This window comes from Culex quinquefasciatus, chromosome 2 (assembly GCF_015732765.1).
Source record: "Culex quinquefasciatus strain JHB chromosome 2, VPISU_Cqui_1.0_pri_paternal, whole genome shotgun sequence".
NCBI classification, from domain to species: domain Eukaryota; kingdom Metazoa; phylum Arthropoda; class Insecta; order Diptera; family Culicidae; genus Culex; species Culex quinquefasciatus.
This window is the reverse complement of record NC_051862.1, coordinates 114,896,051-114,909,769: the sequence shown is the minus strand read 5'-3', so window position 1 is coordinate 114,909,769 and position 13,719 is coordinate 114,896,051. Positions and strand designations below refer to the sequence as shown.

The 13,719-nt window shown below is 39.2% G+C and overlaps 1 protein-coding gene across 5 annotated transcripts in view; it reads right to left on the bottom strand.

Moving 5' to 3' along the window:
- Nucleotides 1-13,719, bottom strand: part of LOC6042596 (titin) — a 144,631-nt gene that overhangs the window by 34,980 nt on the left and 95,932 nt on the right. For all 5 annotated transcript variants that reach the window (XM_038252084.1, XM_038252082.1, XM_038252083.1 and 2 more), the window contains one exon: nucleotides 5,460-5,638. In XM_038252084.1, coding sequence (XP_038108012.1) covers nucleotides 5,460-5,638 — 179 coding nt within the window. The remainder of the gene's footprint in view (nucleotides 1-5,459; nucleotides 5,639-13,719) is intronic.

Here is a 13,719-nt window from a genome sequence, read left to right as displayed (position 1 = left end):
TTCTATTTCATTAGGGCACACAAGCTTTGCAAACAAGAGTGTATCTCTATCACACCCTATGTTAACTATCATTTGAGTGAAAGAGACGCAATCATGTTCACACCTGTATGTCCTCTTGAAATGTTAGGCTCTATTTGAAGCCTAACATTTCAAAAGGGCACATAACCCTTGTAAACAACACACGGCGTCTTTTTCAGGGGGGTAGTATTTTTTGAGAAATAGCAAGAAAACTGTCATATACATATGAAAGTGTGGAACATCCCCGTTCATTTGCGGGGCGAACGAAAATCTTTGTTCGGGAAAAATCAAAGTTATCCTCATTTGAAGTTTTTGAACTTTTTTCCTATGGGGCCAAATTTCGTCTATTGTGATTGATTGTGGGGGTGATGAAAGTGATTGAAAATAAGGGAAAAAGATTATAAAGGTTTTGTTGGAAATTTGGGAGATTTTCTGATAAAATTGCACACCCCTTTCCCAAAAACCACAATGTTTTTGATATTCAGATCATTATTTCGATGAATTCTTTTTTGAGAAATGTTTCTGGACCCATTGAGTATATAAATCACTACAGAAAAGTGTAATTGGTTGGGTTTAAGCTCAACTGTATGTCACAGTCCGAGCCACGTAGCCCAGTGGTAGCGCTTCCGCCTCGTAAGCGGTAGATCGGGGTTCAAATCCCGGCTCGGACCAACACAACTGGTGATCTTTTCCCTTCTGGAATCGATTGCTTAGTAAAGGGAAGGTAGTGTATCGTCACAAACTGGACCTTATCACGACACCTTAGGGAGGCGACCTATGGAATGTTAACATTAACCTTAACATGTTGAGATTGAAACTGCCACTGAATCCGCTTTGTAAATGCCGGCCCCGATACTCTTCAAGGGTGTTCCCCTCAGGAACTGGGAAAGATTTACTTACTTATGTCACAGTTATGAATTTTGGATTTCACCGAATCAACATATTTTTGTGTGTTTTGGTTATAAAATGTACCGTTTACATTAAATTTTCACTTTTTTTATGAGTACATGGTCCACATGATATGTTTTGTATCTAATTGAGACATGCAGTGTAAATACAATTACAGAGCTTCTATTTCTATGCCTTTTGTTAATTTGTATTTCCATTTGGGCTATATTATTTGTATTGAAACTACAGAGTTGAACTTGCAATTATTGGTAATAACATAAATATTGCGTAAAAATCATTAAAAGTTTAAATGTATGTAAATCTATTAATTTATTCTCAAATAATTGAGCTTAACATACTAAACAAGTCTGGCATCCAAATTTGAAACAACGAACAATACAACAATTAAATTGTTTTGCTAAAAAACACACAAATAATTGATCACAGTGGCAGTGCGTGGCCGAATGGTTACGCTGTCCGCTTTGTAAGCGGATGATCCTGGGTTCGATTCCCATCTGCTTCAACCTTCCATCGGATGAGGAAGTAAAATGTCGGTCCCGGCCTTGGTTGTTGTTAGGCCGTAAAGTTATTCCAGGTGTAGGAGTCGTCTCCATGCCATAAGTACAAACAACACACCAAACCAAGCCTACTCCGGTGGAATCGCTGGCGGCGGTTGGACTCGCAATCCAAACGTCGTCAGTTCAAACACTGGGGTAGAAGGTTCCTTGGAGTAGAAAGAGGTTTGGGTGCTCTCCCCATTCAAGCCTTCGGACTCCTAGGTTCGAGCAGAAACTTGCAATAGAGACCACAAAATACCTGGGGTCGTTAATGTGGATGGTTTGATTTGATTTTGATTTACAATATTATCACCTGACCTCAAAATAAGTACGAGATATCTTGTGAGGTTTAATAAGACTAATACAAATGTGAAAATCTAATGGAAACGGTACATTTTATAACAAAAACAAACAAAAATATGTTGATTCGGTTGAAATCCAAAATTCATAAAAGTGGCTTACAGTTGAGCATAAACCCAACCAATTACACTTTTCTGTAGTGATTTAAATACTCAATGGGCCCAGAAACATTTCTCAAAAAAGAATTAATCAAAATAATGATCTGAATATCAAAAACATTGCGGTTTTTGGGAAAGAGGTGTGCAATTTTATCAGAAAATCTCCCAAATTTCCAACAAAACCTTTATAACTTTTGTCCCTTATTTTCAATCACTTTGCGTGCTTTAGGAAAAATGTTCCTTGCATCATTTCCCATAAGAAATCATATGATCTGAACCATAAATCATGCCCATGTAGACTTATAACAATACTAAATTGAAATAGACGAAATTTGGCCCCATAGGAAAAAGTTCAAAAACTTCAAATGAGGATGATTTTGATTTTTCCCGACCAAAGATTTTCGTTCGCCCCGCAAATGAACGGGGATGTTCCACACTTTCATATGTATATGACAGTTTTCTTGCTATTTCTCAAAAAATACTACCCCCCTGAAAAAGACGCCGTGAACAGTGTATCCCTTTCACTAAAAAGGCAGTCCACACAAGGCGTGAAAGGGACACACTCCTGTTTAAAAAAGTTATGTGCCCCAATGAAATGGCAAGCACGATTTGATTGGCAAAACTCCAGTAGATCCTCGATTCGCAACAATGGTCGATACAATCATAATCCGAAAACCGTTAGTTCAACAGATTAACGAATTTTGTCCGATATCATTTTATTATTGATTGATCGAGACTCTATGGATTTTTTGACAATTCAGAATGGTTAGTATACCACATATCAATTGAAATCAGAGATTCTGATAGCATTACTAAACTGGCTTACACATAATTGGACTCTGGAATAAAAATTATTAGTATTAAACAACCTAGAAAAAGTTACAAAAAAAACTAACTATTCATAATGGGGAGGACCTGTTCCTAACAGATTTTACGAGCAAGAATATTGAGATTAAAATAAAAATAATCAATATCTTGCAATTTTACATATTATAAAAGCTGTGATTTATATCAACACAAGTACCTATATAAATATAAAATAAATGTGTGATATATATCAACATCGGACAACATCTTTGCAAATAGCCCTGAAACGACGGCAACGTGTGGCTCCATCTCCAGGGAGGATCACATTGAAAGTATCCAGGTTAAATGTAACAAATATATTAAATGTTTGTATCCACTTATAAACAGGAATTCTGGACTTTGTCTCAAGAATAAACTGTTAATTTTTAAACAAATTTTCAGACCTGACATGCTTTATTCTGTGCCGATCTGAACAAGCTGTTGTTGAGGAGGGGACGCCCTGGCGGTTCCACCACCCGGCCAGTCGGCAGGTAAACAAAAGCAACCACCTTTGGTGGTGAAGAACACCACGGATTTTTACAAGCTCGTGGCGATAGTGGAAAGTTGTAAATTAGGTTTCAAACCAATTTACAAACTAACCCGATTTGGAACCAAGGTGACCTGCTTCTCTGTCAAAGATTTTGACAAGTTGCAGGAGCTTCTCCAGAGGAAGAAAGTTGAATTTTACACCCACGGCCGAAGAAGCGAACGATTTCACCGGGTCGTTGTTCGTGGTTTACCTGATCAACTGAAACCGGATGAGGTCAAGTACCTGCTGAAGAGGGATCTCAAGCTGGACGCGCTGGAGGTGCATGTCATCAAGCGGAAGGAAAAGTCCACCGTGGACGAAACTCCGTACATTGTGGTCTTCCCCAAGGGATACACCAATCTGAAGAAGCTCTCTGCAATGAAAGTTGTGGCAAGCACTATCATCCGGTGGGAGGCCTACCCGAACAAGCGGCCGAACGTGACCCAGTGCAGGAACTGCTTGCAGCTGGGTCATGGAACCAGGAACTGTCACCTGAAAGGCAGGTACAACAACTGTGGGGGTCCCCACAAGACGGACGAGTGCAAAGTCCAAGAAGCCGAGCCGAAGCGGTGTGCCAACTGCTCTGGAGCCCACGAAGCCACGGACCGCAGCTGCCCTAAGCGTGCGGACTTCATCCGGAGGCGCCAGCAGGCGTCGAAACCGAAACCGCCGGCAAGGAAGGCGGAGAAGCAGGGTCCAGCAGTTCTGGCGTTTACGCCGGCGGAGTTCCCTCCGCCGACGGGCGCAGTTCCGGACGGAAAATCCAAGGATCGCCCTCGTCCCGCAGGAAGCAGCCAAGGTGGCTCCCGAGACGATGGAGCCACGGAGAAGGAAGCCGGGGAGGTACTCTACAGTTCGGCTGAGCTGTGGGGGATTTTCTCCGAGTACATCGGTAGGTTCAAGACCTGCAAGACCCGCTTGGACCCTCGTCAATTACATGATCTCCAAGTATGGAATTTGATGAGTTTTTTTTGTTGTTATTATATATTGTTTTACTGATCCTCGGTCCCAACCTGGTAACAGCACCTAAAAGGACCTAATAAAAATAAGTTAAGAAAAAAAATCTGAATCGACAGGGGAGGAAGAAGCGTGGGGACACACCACCATACGATCCGAGATTTGGTTGTATTCGTTGGGAGCATCATGCTAAGAAGGTTTGGTACTCCGGGACCAACGAATGCCCTGGACACTATTAGCCGTGGTTATAGCGCCACAACTTGCTCCGATCAGGGGCAGTATAGGCCCTTAAAAAAAGGTGCTGTGGTAATGCTACAGGCATAACCATCATGACGAAGAACTTCGGACACAAAAGTTTTTTTTATAGTTATTATAATATTTGCGTTTGTTGGCCACAAAATCAATCACGCAAGAGTTATTTCTTAAGATCTATTTATTTCTGCTTAATCATGTTATTTTGACGTTGGATAACGGGGGCTTCGGGCTAAAGCCGCCCCCCGTAATTTTTGCAAGGCATCTGGGATAGAGGGAAAAAGAAGTAAAGAAGAAGAAAATTTCTTCTTCCAGCCCCCCCCCCCCACCAGAATTCTGGCTACACTCCTGCTCCCGGGGCCTCCGGCCACTCCAGGTCAAATTTCATGTCCAGTATCAAAATCCCTAAAGTTTGATACCCATATTGCCCCAACTCTTATGGCCACTCCAGGTGGTTACCAGTTCCAATGATCAACTCCCGCTCATGCCGGGTGGCATGTCTTGACGTGTCCATGCCTCCAAGCCATCTGCTCTCGGGCCTCCAAATCGTCTGCTTCTGGACCTCCAGGCGATCTGCTCCTGTTGTTGACTCACCGACGTCCAGCAACAGAATGAATTTTCGGGACTGACCGAGCCGCTTTTTGTTGATTCAGGTCGGGGACGTATGCCCCGCCTTTTTGCACCCATTTCCCTATGCCTCCTAATTCGCTTGGTGCCCGTCGACGATCCGAAAATTATGAGGTGGAGTGGGGGTGATTTTAGATACATCAGTCTCACGTCTCTCGATTGACTGATTGGGAAACGTATGTTCAACCAACCAGCGTGCGCTAAGAAGAGGGAAAATTTGCCGAGAGGAGAAGGTGAAACCAAAGCGTTTCATTTCGCTTCGCGAAATTTTGGATTGCTACTCTGTATAGAGCCCTAAGACGAAGTTCTTCGTCAAAACTAACTTACCTCAATTTCGCAAACGTTGTTCTCAGCGTTGGTATCATATGCAGTTTCCATTTTATTCAGCCAGGTTGACTTTGCGATGAGGTATGGGTCTTTGAAAAATACAACTATTACAGTTATATTATCCGATGTAAGTTTTCTGGCTGATTCTATTATCTTGTCTGCGATGCTAGCAGCACAACCTGGAAACAAAAAATATAGTTGAATATTAGGTATGCAATAACCCAGAAAATAAACGTGGTTAACAAAATGTCGAATGTCTAGCGTCGAACAAAGCGATCACATTTGACGTTTGTATTCATTCCCTTAAAGTGAACGAGATGGCACGGTTTATTTTCTTTCGAACATGTTCCTTCCTTTTTATTTTGACAGCTATAAAGTGAATAAGTTTTTGGTCAGGAAGCCAACGGTGCAACGGTTTGCAGGACGAAAAAATTGCCAAAGATTCCAACTTCAGATTGCCTGCCACTTAAAATCTTCAACACCAAGCATGCAACATACAACCATGTAGTACGATGTAGGACTACTGTAGGACGTACACTGTCAACCGCATTTTGACAGTTTGAAGCTCGACTGTCTAACGAAACTGTTTCAAAAAAGCGCGATAGTTGTCCTATGGTAGAGCGATGGTAGGACTATATGACTGCGTTTATCAGTTCCTCTCAGATTCCAAAATATCTATTAAGTTTTCTTCCAGTTAGCTTTCCTTCAGTTAGTTTTCCTTCAGTTAGTATAACTCGCCTTCACACAAAGCCGTCGTTTCTGGTTTGCACCGGAAGCAAAGCAAGATCGACCCAGCAGCTGGACACCGAGTCGCGGCTGAGGACAAAAGCAAAGGCCAGCAGAGCCAACCAAGACCCCTACATAATCCCCCGTCCCTTCCCACGCCTTGTCTTTAACATCAATCCCTTCCCTACTAACCCCGAGTAGGCCGCGGGTAATCGGCTCCCCTCCCACTAACATTTACACACAAGATCCTCGGTAATTATTCAAGTCAAATCTAATTACATAAGCCGACTCGGTCCTAACCAGGTCCCAGCACCTGAAAAGGGCCTAATAAAAATAATTTTATGAAAAAAAAATATGACTGCGTGGAACAAGATGGTAGTCCTACAGTCTGTCTTACCCAGTTCTACAATAATCACCGGGAATGATCAAAAGTTGTAAGTTGTTTTATTTTGGAAATGACATCCATGATAAATTCTGGCAATTTAGAAACACTTCCAAAAGAGAGTTGGAAACATATTTTTTAGTTTAGCATAAGAGAAAATGGTCGTTTGGACACGTTTGAAAAAAAGAAAAGCATTTAAGGAACATTTTAGGAACATCCCAACATTTCAACCACTTGTAGTATTTAAAAATTTAATAAATCAACATGTGTGTAAATTAGGGCGACAATAAAAAAACATAACAGGAACACCCCCTGGCTCGATTCTTAAGGTAAAATTAAGCAACTGTGAAAAATTGGAACGAAATCGGTTAAGGTTGAAGTTATTGAAAAAAAATCTTTTCATACAAAAACGTCTTGTTTAAACCGCTAATAACTCGTCAGGGTTAACTCGGATCGTTTTGCGGTTTTGGACAAAGTTGTTTGTCCTAAAATTTTACTTCAACAATAAAAAGCGACCCTTAATCCTTAATCAATTTGGCTCATCTACTTTATCCTAAATTTCAATGAATATCACGAGATCTTTATGTACCTATGTGTGTTTCGAATGATTTTTTTTAAAAGCTGATTTCCACAAATTTTAAACACTTAAAAAAATCACAAATTTCTCAAAAAAAAGTTTACTAAGAAAAATAAACTAGATGTTTTTTTTTTAGATGTTTAGGATAGACAATCACGTGTCACTTTAATTAAATATATGATTTTTAGCGCCCAACCGTGTATATTTGCGGTTCGCCCTACAGTAAGGTCTTGATATACCGTCACATTGGTCAAATTTCTGCTATTTTAATAGCATTTTTATACTTTAAATCATAAATTTTCATCAGCGCATTAAAATATTAGAAAGTTTGCTGAAAGTCTTTTTTTGTGGACGTCACTGTTGCAGAAAGTTTTATAGCAGCTTTGGTATTGGAAATTTACGAATGTACATTTGAAAACATGGCACCGGCTAATGATACCCGAACAGGTGAAAGCCTTTGGTGGAAAAGGGGTTATGTATCCGGAAAAAGAAATTCATCGTGCAGAGAGCGACGGCGAGCGGCACGTTACATATTTATCAAAATTTAATTTTGCCGTTAGGGGAAGGTGGGGCAAGACGACCATATGGGGCAAGAGGAACAATCGCTCCTACGGCCGTAATTTGTACAATTTTGATTATTTCCAGTATGAGGAATTGTTGCTAGCAATGCAATTAGCTGATTCTACTACCACATAACCGCCAAAATGACGTAAGCGCCACGGGGCATAAGATTTAATGATTTTTTTTTCGAAACCTTTGTTTTCTTATAATATTTGGAAAGTACAAAATAAGGCTTAGGGTTCGTTTTAAGGCTCATTTTATCAAAATGCTATTTTTCCTAGATCAGTAGTGTCCCTACAAATGACATGCACCTATTACAAAGTATGATTTAACTTTTGGTTATTTTTGTTGAGAGCTTTTAAAAAATCTTGTTCAGGTGGGGCAAGTGTACCATATGGATTTTTAGTATGGAAAAAATTACGAATTGCTGCAACAACATATTTTATTGGGAAATAAATACATGAAAGAACTTAAAAACTGATAAACAATCGTTAAAAAAAATTGTACATACAAAGTATAGTGATATTATGAAAATTTACTATTTATCATCGAAGTAGTATTTTTTTCGTAAAAACGATAAATTTTTTAGTAAAATATTATTATTTAATCTAAAAATGGAAGAAACCATTCAAATACATTCTAATCTGATGTATCTAAGTGATAACAGTTCAATTGTTAGCAAATTACCATATTTTTCATGCATTGTTCCTCTTGCCCCAACGGGTTGCTCGTCTTGCCCCACTAGTTGAGTAGAACGTACGGAAAATCAAAAATTTTAAAATCAATTTTTCACATTAAAAAACAGGATTTTTTAAAAACTTGTTTAAACAAAGTCTTAGTCAAGACCTAGAATATGATGATTATAATAAAATCCGACAGATTTTTTTACTTTTTAATGGGTTCTAACGAGCATTTCCTTAGCTTGTTACACTTGCCCCACTTTCCCCTATATACTTTGCCGCATGACGGAAAAGTTGATTTGATAGATAAGAAACACGGGAAAGAAATGCTAAACACTGTTGGTGCAAACTGCTATCTCTGTGATAACAGTTAGAGGCATATTATATATATTTATGGAGTCGATGCGGTTGTATCTATCCACAAGTTGTCATTTTTTGTTTGACTCTGATTGAAAACCTGGTTTAGTGAAAATCTTCTCTGTTTGTTGGATCAGCTTCGCTAGAATTAGAATTAGCGACACTAGCGTGCACAGGGTGGGGCAACTGCCCCACCATCCTCAGAAATTTGTTCTAATTTTAGTCAGGGGGCGTCCATAAACGACGAAATTTTCAAATCGTCCATATAATTGCCCCACCTTCCTCGAGGAGCTGGGCACGCTACTGTGGAAAACCCTATATCCACATATCAAAACTTTACGTAGTCTACGCCATTACGGTTATGTCTGTGACATAACTATTTTGACTTTTTCTTTTTTTTTTTGTGACAAAGAACTGCGGCGAAAGTGTCACTCTGCAATGTCGCAGATAATTTCCCTGGCTGATTTTGGAATCTTGCAGCTAAAAAACATCGCTAATCACTAGCGTGCCCAGCTCTTTGAAGTGGGGCAATAATATGGACGTTTTCAAAAATACGTCGTTTGTGGACACTCCCTGACCAAATTTAGAACAAATTTCTGAGGATGGTGGGGTAGTTGCCACATGTTGCCCCACCCTGTGCACGCTAGTGGTAAAAATTAAATTAGAGCACCCGAAACAGAAATTGTTTAGGTACTTTTATCTCGACCATGTCCGATTTCAATGAAACTTTGCAGACATGTTATCCTAGGCTTATGTATATAAGCCAGTTTTGTATATATGGAGCTAGTTGCACTAGGGACCTATAAGGGAAAAGAAATATTCGGAGAGAAATTTCAATCACCCACCCCCAATCAAATTCAAGGTTGAAAAACTTGTAGTTTTTCTTTTGTGCTGACACGTACCGAACAAGCACAAACATAACCAAAACTATCAGATTATTGAGCAACTCTCTACGAAATCGGCCGGAAGGAAGTCTGGCAACACTGCCCGGACGTGGTCTTGCTGGAAGTCACGCTCGATTCTTTTCGTTTTTTTACCGTTTATATTCGGGTTTTCGAATCGAAAAGTGTTTTCATTGCCGAAAAAGTGTTCCGTCCATTCGGGAAAGATGAAGTTTTTGCCGAATTCCGTCAGCTAAGTGCATTATTCAGTGTATTTGTTTTGGTTCTTGGAATGGCGTCGCTGAGCTCTGAAACATCTTTTCGATGCATTTCAGTTAGTTAGTAGTGTACGCTACAGCGGTGGGAAGCTTTCGGTTCATCTATGTGTGTATTGGTTTTTCGATGACGGGACGCGACGAGAGAGAGAGAGAGAGAGAGAGAGAGAGAGAGAAAGAGAGAGAGAGAGAGAGAGAGGTATTGATGTTGCTGTAGCGGCGGTAGCGGCTGGGCGAGCGGGAGAAGTGCTTTTTGTGAAGAAGAGTGTACAGGGTTGTTGACTCTGGTTGTGCGGGGAGGAGAAGGGGCGAGTGAAGTGAAATGAGAGAGAAAGCTTGGCGGTGTTCGTCATTTGGGCCGAAAGTGTGTTGAAAGCGCTCCCCGCTTTAGCTTTAGAGAGAGGAGCTTGGTGTTGGTGCTCATTATCTGCTGTCATCATCATCATGCCATCCTTCTCTGACAGAGTGTGAAGGCTGTCGAACCAACAGTTCCGATGTATTGGTGTAACATTCTCGGTGAGTTCGCTCCATAGAGTTATCTACGTGCGCATGTATTGCGTATACGTACACGAAAAAGATTGAGGTTAAATTTTGTACCGCCAGCAAAACAAATGGTGCGCTAGTGTGTGTGAGGTCGGGCTTAGATAACTCTATGTTGAGCACACACTTAGGTATCTGATGCACAACGATCAGACCCAGTCAGTTCATTTCGAGTTTTGAAACGGAATCTGATTTGGTTCCGTTTCAGAATTCGTATTGAATTGACTGAGGAGACGGGAATATGTGGGTGTCGTTGAAAGAAGGGATTGGGATTTCAAAGCTCAATGTCACCCATTCAGCAATTTGTTTATTTTAATTTTTTCGTTTTTCGCAAAACCCACGGATACCTAATCTGTAAAACTTTGTGAGGATTTTCCATTATATTTGTATATTCAATATGCTGATTAAACCCATTACCAAAAAAAAAAAAAAATTAACTAATTATAATTATTGAATCGGTCGTTTGAATTCAACTTATAACTCTTACATTTAACTATACCCCTAAAGTGTCGTAGGGATCCTTGCGCACTTTAGATAGGTGTTTACTAACATTCCTTCCGTTCCCCAAAGGATAGCTTGGACCCGGCGAGGATCCCCTTTTTTGGTTTTTATACATTACTCGCAATTGGATTAACCGAATTTGATGAAAATTTTATGTTGATAAGTTAACATTCTATTTAAACCAAGGGTCCTGAAATTCGGTTCAATAAACAGAAACCACTCACTAATCGCCTATCCATTCGTCGCCTATTCCAACCCGCTAGCATTCATGAGCGAATGATACTCGCAAGCAGCTAGCGAGTGGCCCGAACTGTTCACTCAGCGAACAAATACATCGTGAAAATATTTGCCTACTCTGTCGCTCGACAACACTCACACACTAACATGCTCAGCGATGAGCCATTCTCACAAAATGCCAGCGCGGCAGTCTTTTTGTCTTCACGCCCTCAGTTTGCCATCAATTTGATTTTTTCTTGGTGGAAGTTTCTTTGAATGGTGTCTATAATGTTATGAAATCAAAATAAATGCACAATTTAATTGATAACATTGATTTTCTGCAACCCAAATCAATGAGTATAACGCAGCGCATCAGAGAAAAAATATGTTCAGTTCAGAGTGATCGGCGAAGTTCGGCCTGTCTGAGCCGTTCGGAGACTGAGCCGATCAGAGAGAGAAGGAGAGTAGAAGACAGAGAGTTCGGGAGCGAATGGTGTGAAAGTGACAAACGGTAGGAATAGATCAGGGCAGTATAGACAAACCCAGCGAAAGCTCAACGCTGTTTTTTGATGGTGAGAGATTTGACAGCTCCCATACTAAATGTCTCGATTTTCATACATTTTGTTAATTTTCTTTTAAAATAAAATACTTAACATATATGGAAACTATATATTTTTGGTGCCCAAATTTCCTGCTGAATCGAATGGTGTACTTATCTTGATAGCAAATTTTTCGAACAGTTTTTATTTTAATAATATTCTAGACACATTTTGTGCACCTAATCAATCAATACTTTTATTGATCCTTGCACTGTAACTTGGATTCGGCCCGCACTTTTCTCTCGCACTTTTGACAACAAAATTTACAAAAACTAGGCAACCAGCACACTATGGGGTATTTCCATATAAGCGAGCGGCCAAAAATATTTTTTTTTGCTTTTTTGTGACTTCTTTGTGTTGTTTGTACTTAGTATAATAAAAAAAAATGAATTTTGATATTTTTCCAAAAAAAAAAGTTTAATTTTTGATTTTTTCATATATTTGAGGCCACATGCATTAAAGTGGTGAATTTTAATATTCTTGCTCTGTCTATTTGATGCACGGAATGGCGGTTTATGCTATGTTAAAGTTTCTGATTTACGTTCCATCTCCCTCCCCTTTTTCTTGAGTTAAAATCCACCTCTCTTTGAAGACCCCCTCCCCTCCAACTAAAATTTAATTTTTGCGGTGTTTTAGAATTTTAGACGGTTTATTTTATGGAACATTGTATGGATTCTCGTCCACGTTTTTGTTGATCCACTTGCAAAATTCACGTTTTCCACGATAAATTCTTCTAAATCAAAATCACTACGTAACCGATTGTCGTTAGATTACCTAAAATATGAACTTCTTCTATGGGATTTTGTATTCCTCGTTTTGAAGCTACAGAACAACATGCGTAGTTTTTCATCTGTGGTTTTTCCCTGAGTTGATCATGTGATGGTTCTGCAATGTTATAATTCTTACAAAAATACTCGAAAGCAGTTCTCACGTTTTCAGAATAGTGCTTCGTTATATCGTACAGGGACACTACGGTATTATTATCCATACTTTCAAAACAACACAACAACGAACTGATATAAATATACGACGAATCGTTTCTGTAAAATACTTAGAATAGGAATTTCTAATTTTATTAAACGTACATAAGTACCAACAAAGTCATGAATATAAAATCAATTTAAAAACATACACAGCAGGTACGTCATTTCTGCCTCCGCAGGTAAATAATGTGATTTTAACCAAGCGTATACGCGAAACCATTAATTTTCTTGCATGAATCAAAATGTTCAAAATGGCATAACTCAAAAAGTGCACATAAGTGCACTTTGAAATTTGGAGACAAGTTAGGACATGGTTCAAATTTTAAGCTGCAAATTTTAAGCTTTCAGATCGCACAAATGCACACAAAAAAAGTACTCCATTAACAAAGTTAAAAAAACTAAATTTTGAATAAAAATCCATCTTTTTTTATTTTTATTATTTTTTTTAGCCTGTAAAAGTGTGTTTTGTGAAATGTTATTGAATAGTTGAATCAATTACCTTTCTGAATATATATAATGATGCAGGAAAAAATACATAAACAGCTACACAGTACAACTATGAAAAATAATTATTTTTTTGTCAAAAAACATGTTTTTTCTTACCATTTTCGCCTTTGAAGGTCTGCAATTCAGTGAATTTTGAACCTTCAACTTTCAAACTCCGGATTTTTCTTAGTAAGAATGTTTATTTTCGAAAAAAAATACCAAAAAAATAATTAGAGTATGTCGGTTTTTCGATTTATGGCCGCCTGAAACCCCATAGTGCAGCAGTTGTTTATTTACATTTCCAGTCGCAGTTTCCACCAAACTGGACATTCGCACTTAAAAATTGCGGTTGACAGGTGAGCAACGTTGGCTCGCTTTGATCATTTTTTGAGAAAATTAAAATTTCTCATGCCAGTTTGACAAGTCGCAATAGTGCGATCGATAGCAATAATGTAGTGCAAAGTCCAAGTTAGTGAGAATTGCGCAATATCATGAA